Source organism: Drosophila elegans, unplaced genomic scaffold (assembly GCF_018152505.1).
Source record: "Drosophila elegans isolate 14027-0461.03 unplaced genomic scaffold, ASM1815250v1 contig_397, whole genome shotgun sequence".
Lineage (NCBI taxonomy): Eukaryota > Metazoa > Arthropoda > Insecta > Diptera > Drosophilidae > Drosophila > Drosophila elegans.
Window position 1 is genome coordinate 1,007,511 of NW_024545782.1, and position 25,990 is coordinate 1,033,500.

The 25,990-nt window shown below is 36.0% G+C and overlaps 1 protein-coding gene across 1 annotated transcript in view; it reads left to right on the forward strand.

Annotated features, from left to right (window-relative positions):
- Positions 1 to 1,267: 1,267 nt before the first annotated feature.
- The window catches only part of LOC108150075 (neurotrimin), a 137,171-nt gene continuing 112,448 nt past the window's right edge, over positions 1,268 to 25,990 (forward strand). Inside the window, exon 1 of the mRNA XM_041708755.1 lies at positions 1,268 to 1,533. Coding sequence (XP_041564689.1) covers positions 1,395 to 1,533 — 139 coding nt within the window. The 5' untranslated portion in view covers positions 1,268 to 1,394. The remainder of the gene's footprint in view (positions 1,534 to 25,990) is intronic.

Genomic DNA, 25,990 nt, shown 5'->3' on the forward strand with positions numbered 1-25,990 from the left:
CTTTTCAACGAGTACAAAATACCTTTTTACTCTCTGAGTAACGGGTAGAAAAAGTCGGTTTCTCACCCTTTTTATACCCTTGCAGAGGGTATTATAATTTCATTCAGAGGATTGCAACGCATTGAAGGAGACATTTCCGACACTGCAAAGTTTATGTGTTCCTTATCAGCATCACTAGATGAGTCGAAATTCATGTCCGTCTAGCCGTCTGTGCGTCCGTCCGTCCGTTTCTTCGGAATCATTAATATTTTGTTTTTCAGTCAGAAGTTTGCAACGCAGCGAAGAAGACATTTCCGACCCTATAAAGTCTATATATTCTATAGCACCACTAGGTGCGTCCGTCTAGCCATGTCCGTCTGTCCGTCCGTTTCTACGCAAACTAGTCTTTCAGTTTTACATCTATCTGGATTAAACTTTCCCAAAAGTTGTCTTTCTATTGCAGGTAGTACATAAGTCGGAACGAACCGGATCGGACGACTATAGCACATAGCTCCAACGTAAAGCTACCATAGGAACTATAAAAATATTTAAAAAAAAATAATAAAAAAAAATTTTGCTTTTTTATTTTGTATATTTTTTTAAGTTCAGTTAGTCGCCATAGGAACTATCAAATAATTGAGCTACAAATCATCATTGTACCTTCAAAGATTTTAAACAAGCAAGTAAATCATAATTTTAATGTTTTCAAGAATATTTAATTATTGCAATAGGTGCAAGGGTATATGAACTGCGGCTTACCGAAGTTTGCTTCCTTTCTTGTTTTTGGTTTAAATTTGATCAGCACCGGACGACGGAAAATTTAAAAAAAAATGCTTCCAAGGGTACATACACTTGTTTGTTATTATAAGAGACTTAGAAATTGTTTTAGTTTAGAATTTAAAGCACAAGAGACAACATAATTAAACAAAATTAATGTAGGCTCGCGGTCGCAATCGTGATTACTGACTTAAAAAAATGGTTTGGAGAAACCGCACGAGAGGTACGGCATTACCACGTGGCGCGGCCCGGCGCAAGCAAGTTCCTTGACGGATAACTCTGAAACCATTGTCAGAATGATTTTCGCTTAAAAGATTTTAAAACGATTTTTCGAAAAAGTTATAAAAAGGGTGCTCCCTTTAAGAAAGCTACATTCAATTTCGATGTCTTTAATTTAATGTTTTTTATTAATAATGGTATCACATACACACTTTTCCTTTATTTCAGAATAAAAACCAACCACAATAAACAAAAATTGTAAACACAAAATAGTAAAACAGTTTTCATAACAAAAAACCAAAATGAAATGGATTCAGGAATGATTAAAAATATTTTTGATGGATTTTTCATTTACATCATTTTCTTGCTGAAAGAAAAGGTTTAACTGTTAAGCGAAGTGACATCCATCTTCCATCAAAATGCTAAGCCGTTTCGAAGCAATTTCTACTGTTCTGTATGTATGTCTTGGAGGACTATTCGCCACAACTGTGGCATTAAGCACCGACACAAAAAGTGATGGGAACGCTGTTAACGCTGGAGGTAAAACCCTTAATGACGGTAAGTATTGCTGAATAAATAATTAATTAATTCAAGACGGGAGAATCTTACCCTATTTCTAAAAATAAGAAGGATAATGCGTAGGATGTTGAATGAACTAGCACAGCCGACCAAAAACTTTAAAGGTGCTCAAGTCCATAAATTCAAACAATTTTATGGCCGTAATAAATTGGCTTACAGTTTAAAAACAAAATTGATCACCAATAGATAACACAGCCCGACAAAATTGTTCTTTTTTATATGCAGCTTAATGGCACTTGACTATGGTAAATTAGCCTTTTATAAGCATAGTTTCCCACTCCAGATAGGGTTCATCAGCTCTGCTATTAGCGCAATTTATAATTTAAGAAAATCTTTTCTTCTTTCTTTTCTTTAGATTGATAAAAATCTTTAAAAATTGTCAACCAATTTTAATACACTTTCTTGCCATCATTTTTTTTTACATAGAATTACAATGTGTTTCTATCATTTGAGACATTGGTCATGTTTCTCTGAGCTTTTTCAGATTTTTAAATATTTTTTTTCAAACCCAATCACAAATGACAAACTGTGCGCAAACCTGTCACTGCTTTAAGTATTATACAACAATTTTTTTAACATAAGTTGGTTTTTCTTTTTACTTAAGTAAACATGGGCGTAAATTATAAGTCTGTGGAGGGGTTTTAAAACCACTATAAAATATTTAAACATAGATTAAAAATAACATTTTAAATGTATAATTATTATTAACGATTATTACAAGGGTTTAAACCCTCTTAATGTCTCAAAAGACTACGTACATGTGTTAAAAAAAAAATATACTACCTTATGGAAATATTTTACATAAATTTAGATTTAGATTTTTAAAATTAAAATGCATACATATTCGCTTCTGCTTAAAATAGGGAAGCAAATCAAAAAAGACCATATAGAAGAGCCATACGGCTTTTAATTCGGAAAAAGTGTACTAAAATCGGTTGACCATTTTTAAAGATATTACTAAACTAAAGAAAAAATAGCGCAAATACCAGACCTGAAGGACTATAGCTGTACTGGGAAACTATGCTTAGAAAAGTCTAATATATCATAATTATATGCGCTTGTTCTACCAAATCTTCTGTTGGCCTGTGTAATTAATAAAATACCTATGGCAGGGTTTACGTCATGGGTAGTAACCAATTTTTTTTCTTATGGAAATTTTGTATGGGATGACATATTTTTTCTCCCGTGACACCCTTATATGACATTTTTTCGAAATTCACCATATATATACCATTCCTTAAGTTAAGAAACGCGACGATTTTTGCATTTAGCTTAAGCGGAAGAACTATTTATAAATATGAATATTTTAATCCACACAAGTTTATTCTAAGAAACTTGTATTTATAATTCCCCCATCGATGACAATCAAATCCGAGTTTGAGTTTTAACAATCGAAGTAAAAATTTCAGAAATTAAGATTGTTATGAGTTTTTTGTTATTATTTTTATTATTTATTTTAATTTATTCACAATACATTAAGATAATTTGCGTCAAATATTTTGTCTGCATGCGTTGCCGTCGTTTTTATGTAGATCATGCTTTCACTAACGCTTCTGCACAGTTAAACTATATTAAAGAAGAAAAATACTATCGTCGAACTCCCCGACTACTTAGCAAACAAATTTCAAAAAAAACTTTCCACCACAAAATAATCGAAAAATAATGTCGAAATGCATAGCCAACACAAGAAGCTAAGAGCGTGCAGCACCCGCACACGTCCCCTCTTGTAATTTTGAGTCTCTGCGCGGACTCATCGCTCACAAAGTTTATTTCTGAACCTGAAAGACAACTTTTGGGAAAGTTTCATGGAGATAGCTTTAAAACTAAGAGACTAGTTTGCGTAGAAACGGACGGACAGACGGACAGACGGACATGGCTAGATCGACTCGCCTAGTGATGCTGATCAAGAATATATATACTTTATAGGGTCGGAGATGTCTCCTTCACTGCGTTGCAAACTTCTGACTGAAATTATAATATCCTCTGCAAGGGTATAAAAAATTACAATATAGAAAAGTTACATTTAATTTAAATTTGTTGTTTAATATATTTATTCCTACCATGGAAGCTTTATGTTATAGTCGTATGATTTTGATAAAATTTAAACCGTAATTCTAAACTATTAAACCATTACTATATGTCGAAGAACTAAAAAAAATTAAAAATAACAAACTAATATTTTTTTTCATTTTTTTCCGGTTGTTCCTATGGGAGCTAAATGCTTTGGTCGTCCGATCCGGCTCGTTCCGACTTATGTACTATGCGGACATGGCTAGATCGACTCTCCTAGTGATGCTGATCAAGAATATATATACATTATAGGGTCGGAAATGTCTTCTTCACTGCGTTGTAAACTTCTGACTGAAATTATAATACCCTCTAATTTTGTTATTTGTTTTTTCCGATTGTTTCCATGAGTGCTGTAGGATATAGTCGTCCAATCCGGCTCGTTTCAACTTCTACTAATAGTTTTAAAACTGGTGGGGCAGTTTGCGTAGAAACGAGTTGACAAACAATCGGACATGGCTAGATCGAGTCTCTTTACGATGCTGTTAGGGTTGGGAATTTGTCCTTCTGATTGAAATTAAAATACCATTTGCAATTATATAAAAATTAACGAAAAAGTTGTGTGGCCCTATAGGACATTAAAATTTGAGTAACTTCGTTGCTTTTAAGATAATTGCTTAGATCTTGCTCATTTTTTTGCCAAGTATCTGATTTCAAAAAAGTTTTTTTAAATTAAGATTTGTTTTTAATTTAAAACAATAATTAATATTTAACAATTATTAAATGAAATTATTTCTTCCTAAAACCATTTTATTGCATTTTCATCACCAAATTGGAGTTGGATACTTTTAGCAGGAAATTCTTGCCCAAGCAGCTTTAACTGCTCCAAACTGTGATAAGTAACGGGTTTCGTTGCTTAATAGCTTTCGAAAACATTCATGCAGAAAAATTAGTTATACAGCAAAAGTTGAGAAATCTCAAGGGCTATAAACGTAAAAAAATAAACAAAAATCGACTATAACCATTTTTAAAAATTTGCAAAAAAAAAAAAAACAACAAAAATAAAAAAAAATAATTTTTAAACAATTTTATTATATTATTATATTAAATACTAATTTAGAAGTTGAAGCCGTTCATCCATTTTTAGCGATGCCGCTCTAAATTACCTAGCTTTTCAAAAATTTATAGAACAAACTTTCTTTGTATCGACCTGCCCAACACAAAAAAAATTATTCCAGAATTCTAAAACAAGTCCTTAAAATTTGTTGAAATTGAGAAACGACGTAAAAAAACGTTTGTATTTTTTAAATATACCAATAAAAAGTATTTTCAACTAATAACTTTTAAACGGAGCATCTGATCCAAGCAAATTTGGTTTCATTCGACGAGTATTTAGGATAAAATTTAAACTGTGTTAAAAAAGTTTAATATTTCACCAACCCAAGCTCAGGAACTCCACTTTAAAAAATTTGTAGTATGTCACTTTCACCGCCCTTTCGCCCAAACCAATTAATTTTCCTAAGGTCTTGGTATGCAATTCTTATTTATTAAGTGATACCTTTCGATTGGTGTTTTACTCGTCACGATCGGACTATCACAGCAGATTTTTAATTCTGCGGCTATATAAAAGTAGTCTCCTCATCACTACTGTCGTCCATAGTGATATTTGATTTTGAATAAGTCAAGCATTTTCAAATAGGGTATCTAGGATTTCTAAACGAAACTATAGCTCAAACGTAAGTCGTAAGCGATATGTTCGATTTATACTTTTCATGAACACATCTCGTTTGTGTGTAATAAAAAAAAATCTTACGAGTAATATGCCGAACACACGCAGTGGAGGGGAGCTAAGTGCTGAGAAAAGGACAAAAATATCCTATAGTGTTTTTATATATTTTATATAAGCCCTACGGCAGTACTTTGCCAAATACCAATACCCCAAAGTGGTGGTGATTACGAGGAAAACGGGGGAATTAAGTTTGCACTAATTGGGTCGACGACGAATGTCCACCGATGCTCTAGCATCTATATAAAGAAACCTATCTGTACAACATTAATAGGATATCGGATAAATCGGATATTTGTCCTGATTATGAATATTTATACTTTCTAGAGTCGGAAACGCTTCCTTATACCTGCAATATACCATTTTACTCTACGACTTTAAAAATGCTTATACGTCAGGTACAGCAATGGTCTCCTTACAGACAAAAATAGCGAATTTATTTTTTGTGTATGCTGGTTCTGCCATAGTTAACTTTACCAAACATTTAATTCATATCTGTCCAAACTAGCATTCAACATCAATTCTTAATAACGATTTAAAAAATCTAAGGCGAAATATTCCTAAACAAGAAATGAAGCAAACTTCGGCAAGACGATGTTTATTGCCCTTGCAGCTATTGCAAAATTAAACATTCCTTAAAACACACTTTTCAAAGAATATAATATACCATTTTACTCTACGAGTAACGGGTATAGAAATGCTATTACATCAGGTACTTCTAGTGTCTCCTTAATGATAAAAGCAAACTTCGGCTTGCAGAAGTTTATATACCCCTGCAGCTATTGCAAAAATTAACATTCCTTAATGTTTTAGGACATTTCGCATAGGCCAATATGGCCCTTAGCTTAGCCGGATTATTGAATATGAGCCTAGCGAATGTTACGTGGTGTATCGAAGTCGTTGAGAATGGAGGTGCTTCTGGTGAAGGCAAGTAATTCTCCCGGTGTCCTCCTGAAGGCTTCTTCCAGTTTCTTCTCCTTGCCCTTGAGAGAGCCCAATGTCTTCGCATTTCCTGCAACTGCCATTGTTGGTGATGCCTAGTTTGAGTGCGTGCGTCGCGGTTAGACAGCGACCCGTGAGAATTCCCACTAGTACACTCAGAAAAAAATCCAAGAGTTTTGTTCTTGTTTTAAGTATAAACGCTCATGAAAGTGAGTCTAGTTAGGAAAATTCTTATTTTTGTCATAAATTCTGTTTTTAAGAACGTTTCATTCTTAAACCATAATTCTTTATTTAAGAAACGTTTGGTCGATAATTAATTGTAAATAGTACTTAAATTAATTTTGAATTCTGCTTAAATTAAGTTTTAATTTTTTTTAAATCAAGTATAACGTGCACTTAATTGAAGTACGAATTATACTCGAATCAAATATTAAAAATTCTTTAATCAAGAAAGATCATTATTTAGGTGAAGAATGCATGCGGCTTAAATAAAGAACAATAAATTCATATTTTAAACATTGCGAACTCTTTAAAAAAGAATATTTTAATCTCAATTCAAGAAAGATATTATCCCAATTTAATTAAATAAAACTCTTAGCATGAGCACTATTGGTTCTTATAATAAGAAAAAATGTTGCTTTATTTAAGAGCATATAAATCCATTTCCAAACCTAAAAAGTTATAAAAAAGCACTGATAGTTCTTGAATGAAGGAAATATAAGGTGAGTTATTTATTAAATTATACTCGCAAAAACCTTGGTTTTTTGACATTTTAAATTTTTGTATTTATTTTAAATTTTAATTGTTTGCTTAAATTTATTTATTATGGTTTTCTTACAACTAACTGGATTACAATTTGTATTTTATTATTGATATGTTTTGGATCTTAAACATATTTTAGCCTTATATACGACTTTGAATTGTTTGCAGTATATACATGTATTGGAAAGGTAATAAACATACGAATATTTTTAATATAAATTTTTTCAGTATTATTTCCAACTTCGTAGGCACAAAAGTGGTTGTCATAACTTAGTAAGTTTATTTCTTCACATATAACAAACAAATTTTCATGAACATTCATAAAACTTAAAATTTTAAATAATTTCAAGTGAACTTCTTTCGTCACAAGGAAATAAGAAGTTTTGTACTTTGTTCCTTTATATATAACTTTCTTATACAGATTATTTTTGTTAAAGTTAATATTACTTCTTTCACTGCTTACAATTTTATCGAAATAGTGAACATCCCTAAGAAGTATGTTTAGACTTAAAGAAAGAGTGAATGTCGGTTTAATCGAACTCTCATGAGAAATTAAAAATTTAGCAAATTTTAATGCAGCTTTTTTGGCTATGGAGCATGACGGATTGATCCTGGATTGTATATTATGGGTATACAATTTTGACTCAAAACGCATACTTCATAAATACTTGAGTGGACCGCACTTCTTAATTGCCGAGGCATAATGGACCATGAGATGATGTTTTGGCTTCAATGCTCCATACAGTTTGGTATAAAGAGCATGGTGTGATTCCACACACTTTTCTAGCTTTAACAAATCTGTGGAAACGCATTCAGGCTTTAAGAGTATATCAATAATTTCTAACAAAATAATAAATAATTGCCAACCCGGATTAGCAATAGGAACAAGGTCCGCTATCATTAATGGAAGAAAATGAACAAAGCTTTTCATTTCACTTGCAGTCATGCTCAGATTACAATTTTTTAAGCGAGTTAAATTTATGTAACTAGATTGATTTCCAATTTCTATCTCTCCGTACCTAAATAAATGTTTTCTGTTGTTTATCATGTTTAAAGTAAGAACTTTTTTTGTATCAATCCCATAATGACTTTGCACACATCATATTTCGCAACTCCTTCAAATATGTCGTGCATAATGTCAAAGCTGTATCTTTCAGTAATATGATAATTTGAAAGTGTATGAAAAATACAATCAAAATTGACCCCTGTTGCCTTAACATCATTTTCAACTAAATCTTGCGCATAATTAGCTTTATTTCTTAAAAAATCCTTTTGTTCTGCTACATCAAATTGAGTTTCTTCTTTTGATCTCTTACAAACTCGGCAAAATCGGGTCGAGTTAAATGAAGTAACAAATCCATTAACTGTGTTTACTGCTAGATTATCTCCTATAACGGCACCTAAACTAAAATAAACTTTAAGTGTTTTGAGACCTGTATCAATAACAATTCCTTGTTCTAATTCTTTAAGTTTTCTTACTAATGGAAAAATACACTTTTCTATTCCAAGAGATTTTAAGTCATTTGTTAAAATAAAAGCTGCTGGAAATATGTATTCTAATTTTGAAAGTAAATAACGAGGCATTGTTGGAAAGCTTATAAAGGCTCCACAGATCGAAATTTTGTGTCTTCCTAGAGGGTTGTCGATCTCAAAGTCATCAAAATACAACAAGTAGGGAATTATTATATCTGATTTTTAAAATAACTAATTTGTTGTTTGTATATTTCACCACTTGAAAAATTAGAAAACGAGTTCTTCATGGAACAAATTTTAGCTTTGCTTATTGCTAAGTCTAACAATTTAGGAATTTTACAAATTTCTTGAAACATACATGTAAGTGTCATTATATAAAGAGTATGTGACTTTAAATCTAGTGTGGGATATCCACGAGAAACTTTTTTTTGAATTTTTTGATCAATACAGATTTTATACGGATCTCTGTATAAATTTTTTTTCATTAATAATTTAATAAATCGATACTCAGTTTTTATTTCCTCAAATGGGTTTTTGCAAAAGTTTAAAATTGTGCTAAGTTCTTCTGTAACCGCGTTTTTGGGAAGTTAACTTTCAATTGCTGAAGCTATGGAAAACAAAATTAATGAAGTAGCATTTTGAAACTAAATTACTTGCTTCCTAGGCAAACAGTTTTGATCATCAAAACTCAATGAAAAGTTAATAAATTGTTTCTTAAGATTATTCAAATCCGGGTTTGTACTCAACGACAGCAGGTTTAACCAAAATGTCTTCATTAAAGGGCAAAATTGAAAAAATATTTTTACGAGTCTCTTCTACATTGTTTGGTTTTAAAAAATCTGCGTCGACAATGGTTTAATGAGACCTTTGTAAATGTCTTTTGAAAAATCGAAAGCAAGAAAAGTTCGCATTGCAATTGTTTTGAACACATTGAATTTTGAGATTCTTTGATTTCATAAAATGATCGATTTTAAAATGAGTTACTAGAATATTCTCATCCGCAAAGGGCTTGTTACATTGAAAACATTTATACACCATTTTGAATTTTTCTCGCGTTTTAAACTTAGGAGAACTAATTTACTTAAATATTCAATTAAAGCTGTAACACTTGATGATTTTGTATCGAATTAAGTTTCTATTTTGTAGAAGTATTAGGATAAGACAATTAAAATAACACTGCGAATCATTAAAAATAAATCAACGAAAGATCACTAAACATAACATTTAAATCAAGTGTCCTAAAAGTCCGATCCCCTTAAACGCAATCGTCGGTAGGGTATGCAGGCACCAACCGCTCGCAAAACATCGACAAGAGCTGATTTAGTTTGAAGTTTTCTCAACCACTAAAGAGCAGTCGGTGTTTCAAGTGACACGACTGCGATATGCCCTGTTCCCATCTCAGTGGACTGATTTCTATAAATTCGAATACATACATATAAGTAAAACATTTTACTGCTACCACTGATTTGAATTTGCAAACAAAAATAAAATATATGCTGAAATATTAAAAAATATATTATAACATATAATATTAATATTTATATCATAACCCAATAGTAAATACGCCCATATTCTTAGGGTACCAAGTTTGAAAAGTGGCAAAAGACAAAATATTCTTGATGCGCCGAAATGAAATAAAGGCACACATGCTCCCGTGTATGATAATGCATGATCACGCATACATACAAAGACGAATTCAAGCGCAGGGCAGCCTTCTTCAAAAAGCGCCTCTCTGCGACTGAACGACTGAACTCGTGCAATGAGTGCGCGAGCATAAAAATGAGAATAAGAATGAGAGAGCAAAAAACCCGAACGCACACGAAGTGCATGGACCTGCTGCTGTGAGCACGGTGGACCTTCCGCGGTCCGCTTTTTTTGTGTCCAAATGCGTCGTATGAAATGACCAGTCTATATGTTGTATGGTTAGTGATAATACTTAGCGATAAGACGCTCGACTTAAACCACATAGTCGTTGATTGTGGTCAGCCGTAACACAAGGCTCTCTTGGGAGTCCAGAATGGTGGCTCTTTTGGTTATTTTTCCATTCTCGTTTTTGAAGCGCGTGGTCGGTCTAAGCACCCCGTTTAAAAGAATGATGATCAAGTAATCCTGGGAATCTGTAAAATAAAAACATACGAAAATCACTAAATTCTATATTAACTATTATTTTTAAACAAATTTTAAAATGTACCTATGCTTTGGCATGATTTTGCCAGTTTGAGAAGGTTTTTACAGGCCTCGTTTGCGATGTTGAGGTCGTAGAACTTAAAAATTTGGCCTTTGAAGACTTCCCATTTTGAAAATAGAAGAACGCTTTTTCCCGGATAAATTATATCAAAATCGATGTCAATCTATAAGTAAAAGTAGTTTAAAATTGTAAGTAATAAAACCTTTTCCCACTCTTTCGCAACTGAATAAGGTTAGTAGCTTCTTTTAAACCCACTGGACAGTTTTACTTAAATAATAATAATAATAATAATAATAAGATTTCAATAAACTACTTTATAATCGAAAAGCCAGTTTATCAAAAACCGGATGGTTTGAAAAGATAAGGCCATTTAAGTCTGTTTCTTATGAGTTGACGGGAAGTATATGTTTTAGCAAAATCTTACCAAGTCTCCTGCCCTGGCATGAGAAAATTTCGACCAGTTTTTAAAAAACTCTAGACTTTCCAGTGTTTTAACGTCCTTTTGACGCAAGTAGAATGTCTTCTTCCATTTTTCGCAATCCATGTCCCAATTGTCACCATCCCTATTTAGAGAAAGCTTGTTGGACAAAGCATCAAAATCGGATTCTTCACCGTCACAAGTTTTCTCCGGCAAAATTTCTTCCATATCGTGTAAAGAATTTTGTCCTTCACGGGTTAGCCTTAACCTTTTGGTTTGGCGGCTTGTATATTTTGAGTCAAGCTTTTCAGATGGATTTTGTTTTCCGTTTCGGGGAATAAAATAATAGTCCTAATCAATAAAAAGATAAAAAAAACAGTTAGAAACAAAACAGTTGGTTTTTAATTCGTATTTACCTTGAACATTTTTTCGTCAGGAAAATAAATACAAATTTCATCAATCAAGAGACTAAAATCAGCAATAGATATTCTCTAGGTTTCAAGGAAATTCTCCTCAAGTATAATTTTAATGAGGTCGCCCTTTGTTGCCTGACTCAAAGACATGTGTTTTTTCCCGTGTTCCAAAATCGCTTTGCCAGTTTTTGACTTGCCAACAAAGCCCCCAAGCTCTTTTGAAGAACTTGTTTTGCTTTGCAATAGCGATCGAGTGGGGGTTTTGGCAGATCGAAGATATTGGTAGGCAATAACATTGATTCGTCTTTTGATCCAAACTGCATTTTAAACTATTTTTATTAAAGTTTTAGCTGAAGAAATAACTTACCTCTGCCTTCCTCCATTATAACAGCTTCTCCCGAAACCTCAGGCGGGGTCCCAACGGTGGCACAGCTTTCCTTAAATTTTCTTCCGTTATGATATATTTTAAATCACTATGTCCTATTTGAGCATCTTAAAATTTAAAATTAAAATGGTAAAAAACGAAATATTAAATCTAAATATGTGAATATTAATTTGACACATTTAATATAATTATATTTAAATTAAATATTAAATCATAATATAAAATACAAAGAATATTAAATTGCATGACTTAACATGTTTATAATTAAGTTAGTATGAAAAATTGTAGATTTAAAGGGGTTGATATTTAAGTGTAATATGGCTTATATTAAAATAAAATTTTCACCTATTGAAATCAATATTTTCATATTTAAAATAACTAAAACCACATTAGTTTAAATATGAATATAATAAGTCATGCTATTTAATATGTATTGTATTTAATATTATGATTTAATATTAAAGATGTCAATATCTGAGTAACATATTAAAATACAGTATTTCATTTTTTTTATCAGTGTATATACGTATACATGTATATGTATGTGTAAAATACTATGTGTGCACATAATTAGCGCACGTGCACGAGTAACCAAGAATAATTTGCAGGTCTTTTAAAAAACACATACAGAACACATAGGAATGAATGTTAAAATAGTAAGAAAACCAACATAAAAGTGATCTTACACATAAAACGTTAAAAAAAGAGCGGTACGTAGCTTGTTCCAGGAAAAAAAATAGGTTGAAACTTTTCTATACAAGCTTCGTACCGCTCTTTTTTTTACGTTTTGTATATATGCTCACTTTTTAAGTTGGTTTTCTTGCTATTTTCTAAGCGTTTTTTTATAAGCAACCGATTTCAACGCATTATTTATTTTTTTAGGATTGCAGGTTCATTAGGTTAAGTTTTTTAAGCCGGTCGCGCACACACATTATTTTAAGTATATAAATAAATAGTACATAATACAAAACTCCGACGCGCACTTTTATTGAATAAACTTTTTATTACGCTTGGCTTATATTAATTTCCTTTAAGGTATTCACGAATGTCTTCATATTCGTATTCCTTCAAAAATTCCTCCGGCTTTTCGTCTTCTGCACTCATTTTCACACTTCAACTTAAAAACGAGGAGCTTCTTCCTAAAGCTGGCCTAAGCACTCAGAATAATATCGATTGTCGATAGACGCATTTTTCAGCAGTTGGTATGGCCAGATTTGCTCATGTTATAATTCTAATCTATGTATATATCCTCCCAGGAGTAGTTTTCCAACAAGATTATTATTTAAGCAACAACTTTTAGTTTTTGTTTATGTTGGGGCTACAAACAAAATAAAACAAAAATTAAATACCGACTATCTATGTTTTTCCATATCTACTCATCACACACGCTTTACAAAAAGCACACATACATTTATGTATGTATTGTTTGACAACAGTTATTTGGGCTTATTCCAGGAAAGCGTTGCTTTCAAGAATCCCTTATGTCGTAAAAAATGCATATCCTATATAGTACGCACAAACTTGTAAGTAAAAACAAATACGAATGACGCTATAAATTTGTTTTAATTTTGCTCTATCCTGTTAAAAATAATGAGAGAAAAGAATGACCGATCTTAGAGAGATTTTAGCTTGATTAAAGAAATGTTTTTTCTTAAATGTGTTCACTACATTTGAGTACATGCCTTCCTTAATTTAAGAATTTCCTATACTTGATTTTCTGAAAGCATGAACTGCGATAGATTAATATAAGAAAATTTTCTACTTATTATGAGGAATATTCTCTTGGAATTTGTTCTCCTTAATATAAATCGAAATCATACTTAAAATAACTTGTTTTAAGAATTTTATACTTGAATCAAGTATTATTAAGGATTAATTGTAGTTTAAGAATTATTTTTTCAGAATAGGAAAAAAAATACCCAAAACAAGAATATCAAACATCAAGTACTATCGTACTTAATTTTAGAGCGGCGTTTTTTTCTGACTGTATGGTCTGAGAAGGATGGTCTCTCGAAGACTCTCCATCCAGATACCAGACTATTTTGTTCCGCTACGAGAGTTAGGTCTATTACGTTTGACGAGGTTGGGCCCACATAGGTGTGCACCTTCCCAAGTTTTCTATCTCTAGGTTTGTTAAAAGTATAAATTCTAAGAGTGTCTCACCTCTTAAGGTGATGTCAGGACTCCCCCACACGTTATGGTGTTCGTTGGCATCTGTACCCATGAGAAGCTGCGCTTTTGGGCTGGCCTCTAAGTTCCTCAGGTGGTGCTGGTCTATCGTGCGCTTCATAGCAGGAAGCTACCAGAAGGCGCTTCTCCTCGCTCTTTAGCATTCCGACAGTAAGGTCATCAGAGCTGTAACGAGACATGAGATGAGCGTGGGTACCCTTTCGCACTAGGATGGCGATCCTGTTTCTGCTTACCGGTGGTGTGTACAGTGGGTTGTAATTTGAGGACTTTATTCCGACCACGAAATTGCCTGAGGCGATTTGTCGACGGATTCCTGCTCCGGGGTAATGAGGAGCTCCGACGACGCGATTTTATTTTTATGTATGTTGAGCTGCAGTACCCTCAGCGTCATGGTTAACTGGCTCACCTCCACACGACTGGTTGACTATCACTGACTCATCCGAGTCTACCAGCTTAAGGTCCTGGGCCCCGGGTTGGCGCTTTTTGAGACGCTAACAATGCCTTACGCCATCTTCTCTTACCTGGGGTAAGGAAGGTCCTCTGTCTCATTTTTATTTGGAGAACTACACTCTGGCCATCCTCGTTGGGTCGTGGGCTCGCGTTGTGCAGTATTTTCCAATCTGCCGTTCGAATTTCCGGGCTCTACCTTTGAAGTTTCCTTGGATCACGATGGGGAAGAGCACTTTTGTCTTTGGTTTGGACGACCACCTCCAGCTTGGCCCCCTCCCACAAAGCTTCCACCCTGCAGACCGTTTGCGTCACTTCAAGGCCGGATCGTTGTTGCACGTGACAATTTTTACCCCGTTGAGCCACCCTGCACCATCGAATGTGGACATGGGAGCGGTGGGATCTTCCTCCATCCGCGCAAAGAGGGATTCGACCAGCCGCCATGCACCGTCTTCCAATGAGGGCCACGATCAAATGTCGATTAGACACCTCACTAACCTTCGCCGTCCGCGTTAGCTTCTTCGATAGTTTTCGAGGGAGGCCAGCCCGCGATGCCGCTTACTCACCGGTGCATCCTTGCTCTCGACTGAGCGTTGCCTTTTGTTGGGCAGCATATCCTCCGCCTTATAAGCGAATCCGCTCGTCAATTCCATTTGAGTCAGTTTGGCGTAGTGTAGCCTGCCTTCTACTCAACCTAGGCCAGCTTCGACTTCTCATCCTGGGATAAGTGCTAGTGTGATGAAATTTATAAAAAAAAAAGTTGTGTTATAGCCAATTATGACCTCGACATTTTCACTTCGATTTACGTATTCAAAATAAATTGTCAATTCACCAACCCAATATTAAAAAGGGAATTACTCGCCCAAACATATGTCGCATGTTGCGAATGGATATAAATTGCGTAGGCTTTTCGGAAAGCAGATCTCTTTCAAATAGACAATGCATTCAACATTCATTATCAAAGCTAAAAAACCAGAAGTTTACGATAATGCCATAAGAGAGGTACATAGCTTGCCTTCCCCGACCTTCTGCTCGGCCCAGGCCAGCTTCGACTTATCCTCCTGGGAGAGGTCTGCCTTGTCCTTTATATTGAGCTTTGGCTTTCTTCCCGTCGCTGGGTCGCTTCGACCCGTCTCTGCGCAGGGAGCTGGTTCGGGCGTGCGGAGAAGGTTCTCTTCTTCTTGTTTGCTTAGGCTTAGCACGCTCTCCAGGTCCAAGTCTATGGCCTCATTTAAGAGGGGTGACCGCTGGCGACTCGCAGAAAGGATTGCTTCTCCCCGTGCCCGCCGGTGGTAGCAGTCACGCTTCTCACCGTGGCTTGGGCTGACTGTTTTTTTTGGGGGGAACCAACCCCTTTGCGTTTTAAGCCTGCCGCCAGATACTTCCGCCAGATACCTCCTGAGTGTCTAGCTACAATACACTACAATTAGATGCTCCTTGTTGGCCTTGGAGATCTCAATATTCTAGAATTATACATCAGTACACCACACCGGTCGCCTTGACTTAGTGCACGTATTGTGAACGTGCCAGCAGCTCCACTCTGCTGAAAAACGTTGAAGAGGTGTTAGGCGAAAAAGTTCGCTTTTTCTGCATCGCTGTAAGCCCAAAAGCATTCGTCGTCTCGCAGTGGTGTTTCAGCTGGAATCAGTATTTGTATTTGTATTTTTTATAAAATTTCATCCTAACGCTACAAGTTTGGAACTTATAAGTTAATCCGCTATTCACTAAGAGTTTGCAAATATTTAATTGTTACATTATACTTAAAACTAATTTTCATAAAAACTAATTTTCATAAAAACTAACCTAAGTGGCCTTCTATTTTTACTTTAATAGTGTTTGTGAATAGTGTATATGAATAATTATGTATGTGAATAATTTTATCTTGAATTGCGTGGCACTGCTAATATTTTTAAGATGGCTTGGGAGCTGATTCCTTGATCGAATAGCATTAATTAAAAATTGTCTTTCGGATGTCAATGATCTAGGTCTTATGCAAGTAAGATTGTTTGCTCTTCTAGAGGATGTAAATTGAAGTTTTTCGAAAAGATACGAAGGTTCTTTTTGGAAAATAATTTTTTGCAGAAAAATTAAGTTTCGCATCTTTATCATTTAGCGAGATATCGAATATTTCCAGCGAAAATTCGGATACGTGATCTGTATGTGGTTGGTTGAATATATACCTGGCTATGCAATTAAATAGAACTTTAATTTTGTTCTTACTGGTAGTGTCACAGTTTGAAAAAACTTCTTCTCCATAAAATAGCGCTGGAACAATGCAGGTTTTAGCTATAGTAAACGTATATGGATGGGCAGGCAATTTTTAGTTACGGATAATGTCCTTATTATGCCATAGTTTTCCCTACAGACTTTGTAATATGATCATTCCAGGTAAGAGTTCTGTTGAATGTAAAACCTAAGTTTACAGCTGTATCAACGTACTCAAGTGGCGTGCTATTCATACTCAGTGGCTGCAAATTGTTAAAAATTATCTTTCTTTTACTTATGACATGACATTTTGATTTTGATGGGTTGATCCCTAGTCCATTGTTGCCGGCCCACTCATTTACACGTTCAAGTTCTCTATTACAAACATCTATACATTCATTTATTCTGTTTAAAGGACGACTCACATACATTTGGATATCATCAGCATACAAGTGTACATTACATTCAGATAACGCATTGGGAAGGTCATTAACATATAAGGTAAACAATAAGGAACCAAGCACAGACCCTTGGGGTACACCACGATTAACATTTTCATATAAAGGCGAAACGCTAGACAGTACAACAGATTGACGACGATTTTGTAGGTACGAAGACACAAGTTTGACAGAAGTTTTAGAAAACATAAACATATTACGTAGTTTTGCACAAAGGACATTATGGTTTACATTTTATTTTATGGTTTACTGTATCGAAGGCCTTACTATAGTCCAGTAAAACGAAGAGTGTAACATTGTTTTCATCTATTTGTTCCCTTATGTCGTCTGCAATTTTTAAAATAGATGAGGTACAGCTTCTGTTTTTCCTAAAACCAGACTGATTATTAGTAAGCATTGCATTGTCGGTCATAAATTTATTAATTTGATCAGCCATGAGATTCTCAAATACCTTTGATAGGTATGGTAGATGGGTCTGTGCTCATATTTGATTTAGGAATCGGAATTATTTTTGCCGCTTTCTAACAGTCCGGATAAGTAGATTTTGTCAGTACAGTATTAAAGGTATAGGTTATGTATGGCAGGATTTTTGGCAGCAGAATTTTTATGAATTTAGGGTTTATGTTGTCAGACCCAGTGGCGTCACTCTTAATTCTTAGTATACTTTGAAGGACATCACACTGATTAACACACAAAAACCTAAATCTAATATCACAGACAGTTTCAGGTACAAATCGTGGGTTCAGATATTTATTTTCAGTGATTTCAGGTACTGTGCAGCTTAAGAACTTTTTATTAAGTTCATTTACATTCATGTCTTGTTCAAGTCTTGGTTTAACTTTGCATATTGCCAGGTTTTTAATTATTTTCCATGTCTGAGCAGTGGAAGATGCGTTGTTGAATTTATGGGAATATAAATTTGTCTTGGCGGTGTCAGTAAGTTTGGTCACTTTTTATAGCCTTGCAGAGGGTATTATAATTTCAGTCAGAAGTATGCAACGCAGTGAAGAAGACATCTCCGACCCTATAAAGTATATATATTCTTGATCAGCATCACTAGTAGAGTCGATCTAGCCATGTCAGAAGTTTGCAACGCAGTGAAGGAGACGTTTCCGACCCTATAGGGTATATATATTCTTGATCAGCATCACTAGTAGAGTCGATCTAGCCATGTCCATCTGTCCGTCCGTCTGTCCGTCCGTCTGTCCGTCCGTTTATATGCAAACTAGTCTCTCAGTTTTAAAGCTATCTGCATGAAACTTTCCCAATAGTTGTCTTTCTATTGCAGGTAGTATATAAGTCGGAATGAGCCGGATCGGACGACTATAGCATATAGCTCCCATAGGAATAATCGGAAAAATAAATGAAAAAAAATTATAACTTTTCTGTTTTTTAATTTTTTGTTTAGTTCTTCGACATATAGCAATGTTTAATTATTTCAGAATTATGTTTTAAATTTTATTAAAATCGGACGTCTATATCATTTAGCTCCCATAGAAATAATAAAAATATATAAAATAGCTATCTAATAATTGAGCTGCAAATCATCATAGTTTCAATGTTTTTCAGCATATACTCAAGTAAATCATAATTTAAATGTTTTCAAAAGTATTTAATTCATGCAATATCTGCAAGGGTATATGAACTTCGGCTTGTCGAAGTTTGCTTTCTTTCTTGTTTTTTTTCTCTTTTTTTGTATTCTTTATGCACTTGACTTGGTTTATATTTCAATTTGGTTTTTTTGAGGGATTAGTCACGCTAGAGGCAAATTAATATTTTATTTCCGAATTTGTTTATATTGGTTACTTTTTGTTCCGGTTTTTTTTTTTTGATCAAAATCAAGTCTTGGTTTAGTGGAAGCAGTGGAAGATGCGTTGTTGAATTTATGGGAATATAAATTTGTCTTGGCGGTGTCAGTAAGTTTGGTCACTTTTTATAGCCTTGCAGAGGGTATTATAATTTCAGTCAGAAGTATGCAACGCAGTGAAGGAGACATCTCCGACCCTATAAAGTATATATATTCTTGATCAGCATCACTAGTAGAGTCGATCTAGCCATGTCAGAAGTTTGCAACGCAGTGAAGGAGACGTTTCCGACCCTATAAAGTATATATATTCTTGATCAGCATCACTAGTAGAGTCGATCTAGCCATGTCCATCTGTCCGTCCGTCTGTCCGTCCGTCTGTCCGTCCGTTTATATGCAAACTAGTCTCTCAGTTTTAAAGCTATCTGCATGAAACTTTCCTAATAGTTGTCTTTCTATTGCAGGTAGTATATAAGTCGGAATGAGCCGGATCGGACGACTATAGCATATAGCTCCCATAGGAATAATCGGAAAAATAAATGAAAAAAAATTATAACTTTTCTGTTTTTTAATTTTTTGTTTAGTTCTTCGACATATAGCAATGTTTAATTATTTCAGAATTATGTTTTAAATTTTATTAAAATCGGACGTCTATATCATTTAGCTCCCATAGAAATAATAAAAATATATAAAATAGCTATCTAATAATTGAGCTGCAAATCATCATAGTTTCAATGTTTTTCAGCATATACTCAAGTAAATCATAATTTAAATGTTTTCAAAAGTATTTAATTCATGCAATATCTGCAAGGGTATATGAACTTCGGCTTGTCGAAGTTTGCTTTCTTTCTTGTTTTTTTCCTCTTTTTTTGTATTCTTTATGCACTTGACTTGGTTTATATTTCAATTTGGTTTTTTTGAGGGATTAGTCACGCTAGAGGCAAATTAATATTTTGTTTCCGAATTTGTTTATATTGGTTACTTTTTGTTCCGGTTTTTTTTTTTTTGATCAAAATTCTTTTAATGCTCACTTGCTTTTCACTTATATTCAATGTTCTCGCCGCGGAGTCTGCATACATACTAATTAAACTTTACGCAGAGAATTTGAGAGCAAAGCGAAAAGCGTTCGATCAGCTGTTCGACCACTGAGGGCATTGAACTTTAAGTAGAAAAAACGAAGGGAGAGAATTAAAAGCAATTGGCAGATACTGTTAGTTAGGTCAGTTATTAAAAGAATTTTGGGTATAATTATATATAGTTAATAATTCATTATCTTTAAAACTATATTTAAATTTTTAATGAAAATAGGCGATGAGGAAGATGTTCCCGAAACCCCAGTAGCGATTTGCGCGCTGTGCGGAAAATCTTTAACCGTAACCACCACTTTCAGAACCAAATGCATGCACGAATTCCATAAAGCCTGTATTTTAGCGCATTCTAAAAAAAACCACATGCCCATCTTGTAATGTTATTTGTTTTGAAAAACCTCCGCCTCCAAATACAAGGGGGCAAACTCGATCAAACCAAGAGGGCTCAACAGCTCCATCTGCGTCTGGTCAGATACAAGAGAGTAACGCCGTGCTGTCGGAAGTAGTAGCGAATGCCGTATCTCGAGCAGTTCGATCAATGCAGAATGATTTATTAGCTCAACTGTCGGCGCAAATAGCTCAATTAATTCTAACAAATATTTCTGAGCATTTGCGGCCGCCTAATGAAAACCTGTCTTAAAGAGGGGGGCTTGTAGGTGCTGGTAATGCGTCTCCTCTTGGTCTAGGAAATATAGATTTGGATGCGGAGTTTCCGAGCTATCGCAGAGGCCTGATAATGTTGCTCATGTTATGAATGGGTGGAAAATTCGTTTTAGTGGAAACGAAGACGGACTTAATATTGATAATTTTATCTATAGAGTCGAAGCTCTTTCACGACAGACCCTGGCATCGGATTTTAACACACTTTGTGGTAATGCAAGCATTCTGTTCGAGGGTAAAGCCCGAGACTTTTATTGGCGGTTCCACATGGCGGCTCCAATGCCATGGGGTTGGGATTTTCTTTGCCAAGCTTTGAGGAAGCAGTTAAGGGATACTCGAAGCGACGTTGACATTCGGGAGGCAATTCGCGATCGAAAGCAATAGGAGATGCAGATGATGGATGGCTTAGAGGTGCCTATGGACGAGTATACTGTGGTTGAGATTCTCAAGAGGAATTTGAGACCCGAAACAAGGCACGAGATTTTGAATTTGTCCATTCATTCTGTAGCTCGGTTAAGGGAAATTTGTGGCCGTCGTGAAAGCTTTCTCGATGATGTCAGGAAAAATCAGGGCTATCAGAAGACAGTTCCTTTTCGCAAGCAAGTGGCGGAGCTAGTCGAGGAAATGCAGTTGAATGAGCCGGTAGAATTTTCAGATGTCGACGATAAAGCAGAAATCGGCGCTCTAGCGTTAATATGTTGGAATTGCCATAAAGAGGGTCATCGATACCAAGACTGCGAGGATAAGAGAAGGATTTTTTGCTATGGCTGTGGGGCGAAAAATATTTTTAAGCCTTCCTGTGTTCATTGCCAAAAAAACGTGAAAAAGGGCACGCAATACCGCCAGCAACTAAGTGCTCCGAAAAACAAAAGCACGAATACAGAGCTGAGCCAATAAAACCGTCATGTAGCACAAACATTTTTCCGAAGGATTCGAGCGGGGCGGAAACTCAGCAATTGGTTTGGCCTTAACTAATCGAAGCACTGGTTATTGATAATAATGTTGCAGCTCCAGTCAAACCCGTAGATAGGCATACAAAACGCATGCGATCATATTGGCGATCCGTAAAAACTATAAGTACAATTCGGTTCAAAGGGAATGATAAACGGCCTTAAGCTGAGGTTCGGTTGTTGGACAGCATAGTCACAGGGCTGTTGGATACAGGAGCAGCCATTACTATATGTCGAAGAACTAATAGAAAAATTTAAAAACAGCAAAGTTATAATTTTTTTGTATTTTTTTTCCGATTGTTCCTATGGGGGCTATATGATATAGTCGTCCGGTTTTGATGAAATTTAAACAGTAATTCTGAAATATTTAACCATTACTATATGTCGAAGAACTAAAAGAAAAATTTAAAAACAGTAAAGTTATAATTTTTTTGTATTTGTTTTGCGAATGTTCCTATGGGAGCTATATGATATAGTCGTCCGATTTGGATGAAATTTAAACCGTAATTCTTAAATATTTAACCATTACTATATGTCGAAAAACTATCAAAAAAAATTAAAAAACAGCAAAGTTATAATTTATTTTAATTTATTTTTTCGATTGTTCCTATAGGAGCTATATGCTATAGTCGTCCGATCCGGCTCGTTCCGACTTATATACTCCCTGCAATAGAAATACAACTTTTGGAAAAGTTTCATGCAGATAGCTTTAAAACTGAGAGACTAGTTTGCGTAGAAACGGACGGACAGACGGACGGACAGACGGACGGACAGACGGACAGACGGACATGGCTAGATCGACTCGCCTAGTTATGCTGATCAAGAATATATATACTTTATAGGGTCTGAGATGTCTCCTTCACTGCGCTGCAAACTTCTGACTGAAATTATAATACCCTCTGCAAGGGTATAAAAATAACACCTTTAAGCCAAGATTTATATTTAGAAATCGATTTTTAGGAAAATTTTAATCTCCTTCCTCCGGATATGCAAATAAATGAAATTTCGTCCGATTCACATGAGTTATCTGCGGAGCAGAAGGCTCGTTTGGAAAAGGTAGTCGCTGAGTTTCCCTCATTTGCTGTGGCAAAGCTTGGAAAGACCGCACTTATTTCGCATTCTATAGATATAGGCGATGCAAAACCAGTTAAACAACGCCAATTCCCGGTATCTCCAGCAATCGAAAAGTTATTTTACGCCGAAGTAGACCGAATGATTAAGCTTGGAGTTATTGAGGAATCGAAAAGTCCTTAGTCTTCTCGTGTTGTCCTTGTTCAGAAGCGTGGTAAGGTCAGACTATGTCTCTCGACAGTAGGAAAGTCAATGCTGTGACGAAAAAGGACGCGTATCCTCTTCCACAAATCGATGGTATATTATCAGACCGCCCAAGGCAGTATACATTTCCAGCTTGGACTTAAAGGATGCTTATTGGCAAATACCGCTAGAGCCCAGTTCCAGAGAGAAGACAGCTTTTACCATTCCCGGAAAGCCGCTGTATCGGTATAAGGTCATGCCATTTGGTTTGACAAACGCACCACAAACAATGACCCGGCTCATGGATAAGGTAATTCCTCCATCGCTGAGAAATGAAGTCTTTGTGTATCTGGATGATCTGCTGGTCGTGTCAGATACATTTGAAGCTCACATGAGGGTCTTAAGTACAGTTGCTGAACGTGCGTTCCGCTGGATTGACTCTAAATGTTGAGAAAGGCAAATTTTATATGCGATTGGTCAAGCATTTGGGGCATATAGTGGGAGAAGGCGTGAAAAGGTGTCAGCCATGAAGGATTTCCCATTGCCCAAATCAAATAAAAGCGCTCAGGAGTTTTCTCGGCATGGTGGGGTGGTTTGCTTCGTCTGCCCAGACTTTACAAAACCGTTTTTTGTGCAGTGTGATGCCAGCAAGTCCGGTGTGGGTGGAGTCCTGGTTCAGAAAACGGATGAAGGGGACGAATATCACATTGCCTTTGTGTCAAAAAAATTAAATAGATGTCAGAGGGCGTACTCGATTTCTGAACAGGAATGCTTGGCCTCAATTATCTGCATCAAAAGATTCCGCGCGTATATAGAAGGACATGAATTAACGGTGATCACTGATTACGCATCCCTTAAGTGGCTTATGTCTCAGACGGATCTGAATAGTCGTCTGGCTCGGTGGGCATTAAAGCTTCAAAGCTTTAATTTGTTGTTCCCGATGCGTTGTCCAGAGTGAACGAGCAGGAAGTGGCGGTTTTAGATGCAATCTCCGACGTTTAAAAGAAGTGATTACTTGGAAATGCAGGCAAAAGTCAGTGCCAACAGCGATAAATTTCCAGATCTAAAGGTTGTGGATGGTTTGTAGTACCGCAGGACTAAGCATGAGACAGGAGAGCTGATGCGCGCGTGGAAGCTTTGGATTCCAAGGGATTTGATTCCAGAGGTTTTCCCTCGACGACCCACTTGCATCGTACAAAACACTTTAGAGCGAATTCGTAGGTACTACTTTTGCCCGGGACTAGTGGCAGATGTCAAAGAATACATTGGTAATTGCGATGTCTGTAAGAGTACAAAAGCACCAAATAGAGTACAGCGACCGCCGATGGGTACCGCTCCCAAGACGCAGAGATTTTTCCAGCGACTTTATATTGATTTCCTCGGGCCATACCCTAGGTCTCGATCTGGTAATGTGGCCATATTTATAGTGCTAGCAGTTTGTTTTCCTGAAGGCAGTGAAGAAAATGACGTCCGACGTCGTAATAAAGTATCTGCAACAAGATTTGTTCATACTTCTGGAATTCCCGAAACAATTGTGTCAGATAATGGTTCTCAATTCAAATCAGAACCGTTTCAAAAATTGTTGAGGCAATATAGAGTTACCCATAGTTTGACAGCAGTCTATGCGCCACAAGCTAATGCGTCTGAGCGAGTCAATCGTTCAGGCCTGGCGGCCATAAGGTCTTATATTCGGGACGACCAGAAAGATTGGGATGAGCATTTGAGTAGTATTTGCTGTGCGTTGCGTTCAGCAGTGCATTCTGGGATAGGGACTACGCCGTATTATATGGCGTTTTGGCATCATTTTATTTCATCATGTTCAACATATAAATTATTGAGATCGCTGGGGATGTTGGAGGAAAAAGCCGCGAGATTTACGCAAGAGGACTCCTTGGAATTGGTGCGTCAGAAAGATCGGGAGGTGATGCAGAAACAGAATGAGAAAAACAAGCGGCAGTATAACTTAAGGTCTCGTGAGGTGTCTTACCATGAAGGTCAGGAAGTATTTAGAAAGAATTTTAAACAGAGCAGTTTCGGGGGAGGATACAGTTCTAAGTTAGGGCCCGCTTATCTTAAGGTCAGAGTCCGGAAAAACTTGGAAATGCCTGCTATGAATTAGAGGATTTGCGAGGTCGATCAGTAGGGCGTTTCCATGCCAAAAATCTAAAACAGTAACGAGGCGGTGCTACCAGCTTTGGTTGGATCTGGTTTGGGGTTGTCGGACCCCAGTCCAGATCTTAAGGGGGGGCTTTTGCAGCGCTGGTAGCATAAACTGAACCCAGTTTCTGGCGCCATCTGCGAGCAGGTGGCGGAAACAGTTCGTGGCAAATGTGGCGGGTCAACAGGGCTAAGTGTCAAGCACTGAACTGGAGAGAGCATTTCTATTCTTTCGCTGTTAAGGGGCTTGCCGCCATAATTGGGCGGCACCAGCGTTCTTTTCCCATTGAGCCTTTATGGTGCCAGAAGTTTTCACTCGGAAGGGAGAGAGACGCTATACCCAGCCAACGATTCAAAGTGGTAATAGAGCCAACGAAATTTGGTGAGTTATTGGGATAAAGGGCAGATAAAAAGATTTTTTTTAGACGCTGGCATGGAGGGGAAAAATAAAAAGGAAAAAAATGTGTTGGCAAAAGAATAAAAAAGTTATTTGTACGCATTAGGCCTGCAGCATTTCTGTATTTTTTTTACAACGCCCGAACGAAGCGAAGTCTAGTGGGAACACTCAAGCCGATCACCGAAATCCGCCTACGCCTGGAGTGCTTCGCGGGAGGGGCGACAGTGGCAACGCGACCGCCTCGCAAAGCGAGCGGATGAGTTTAGCGACGAAGAGTGCTAAAGAAAAAATATGGACTGATATAATTGTCCCTGTCCCGACCCGAAAAGTAAATGTGGCCCGTTGTAGAAGAGAAAAAAAGAGATCTCGGAAGTGGGAAAAAGTAGAAATTTGGCGGTGTAAAAAAAAAGCAAAAAAAAACGAGGGCAGAAATAAACCCTAAAACCAAGAAA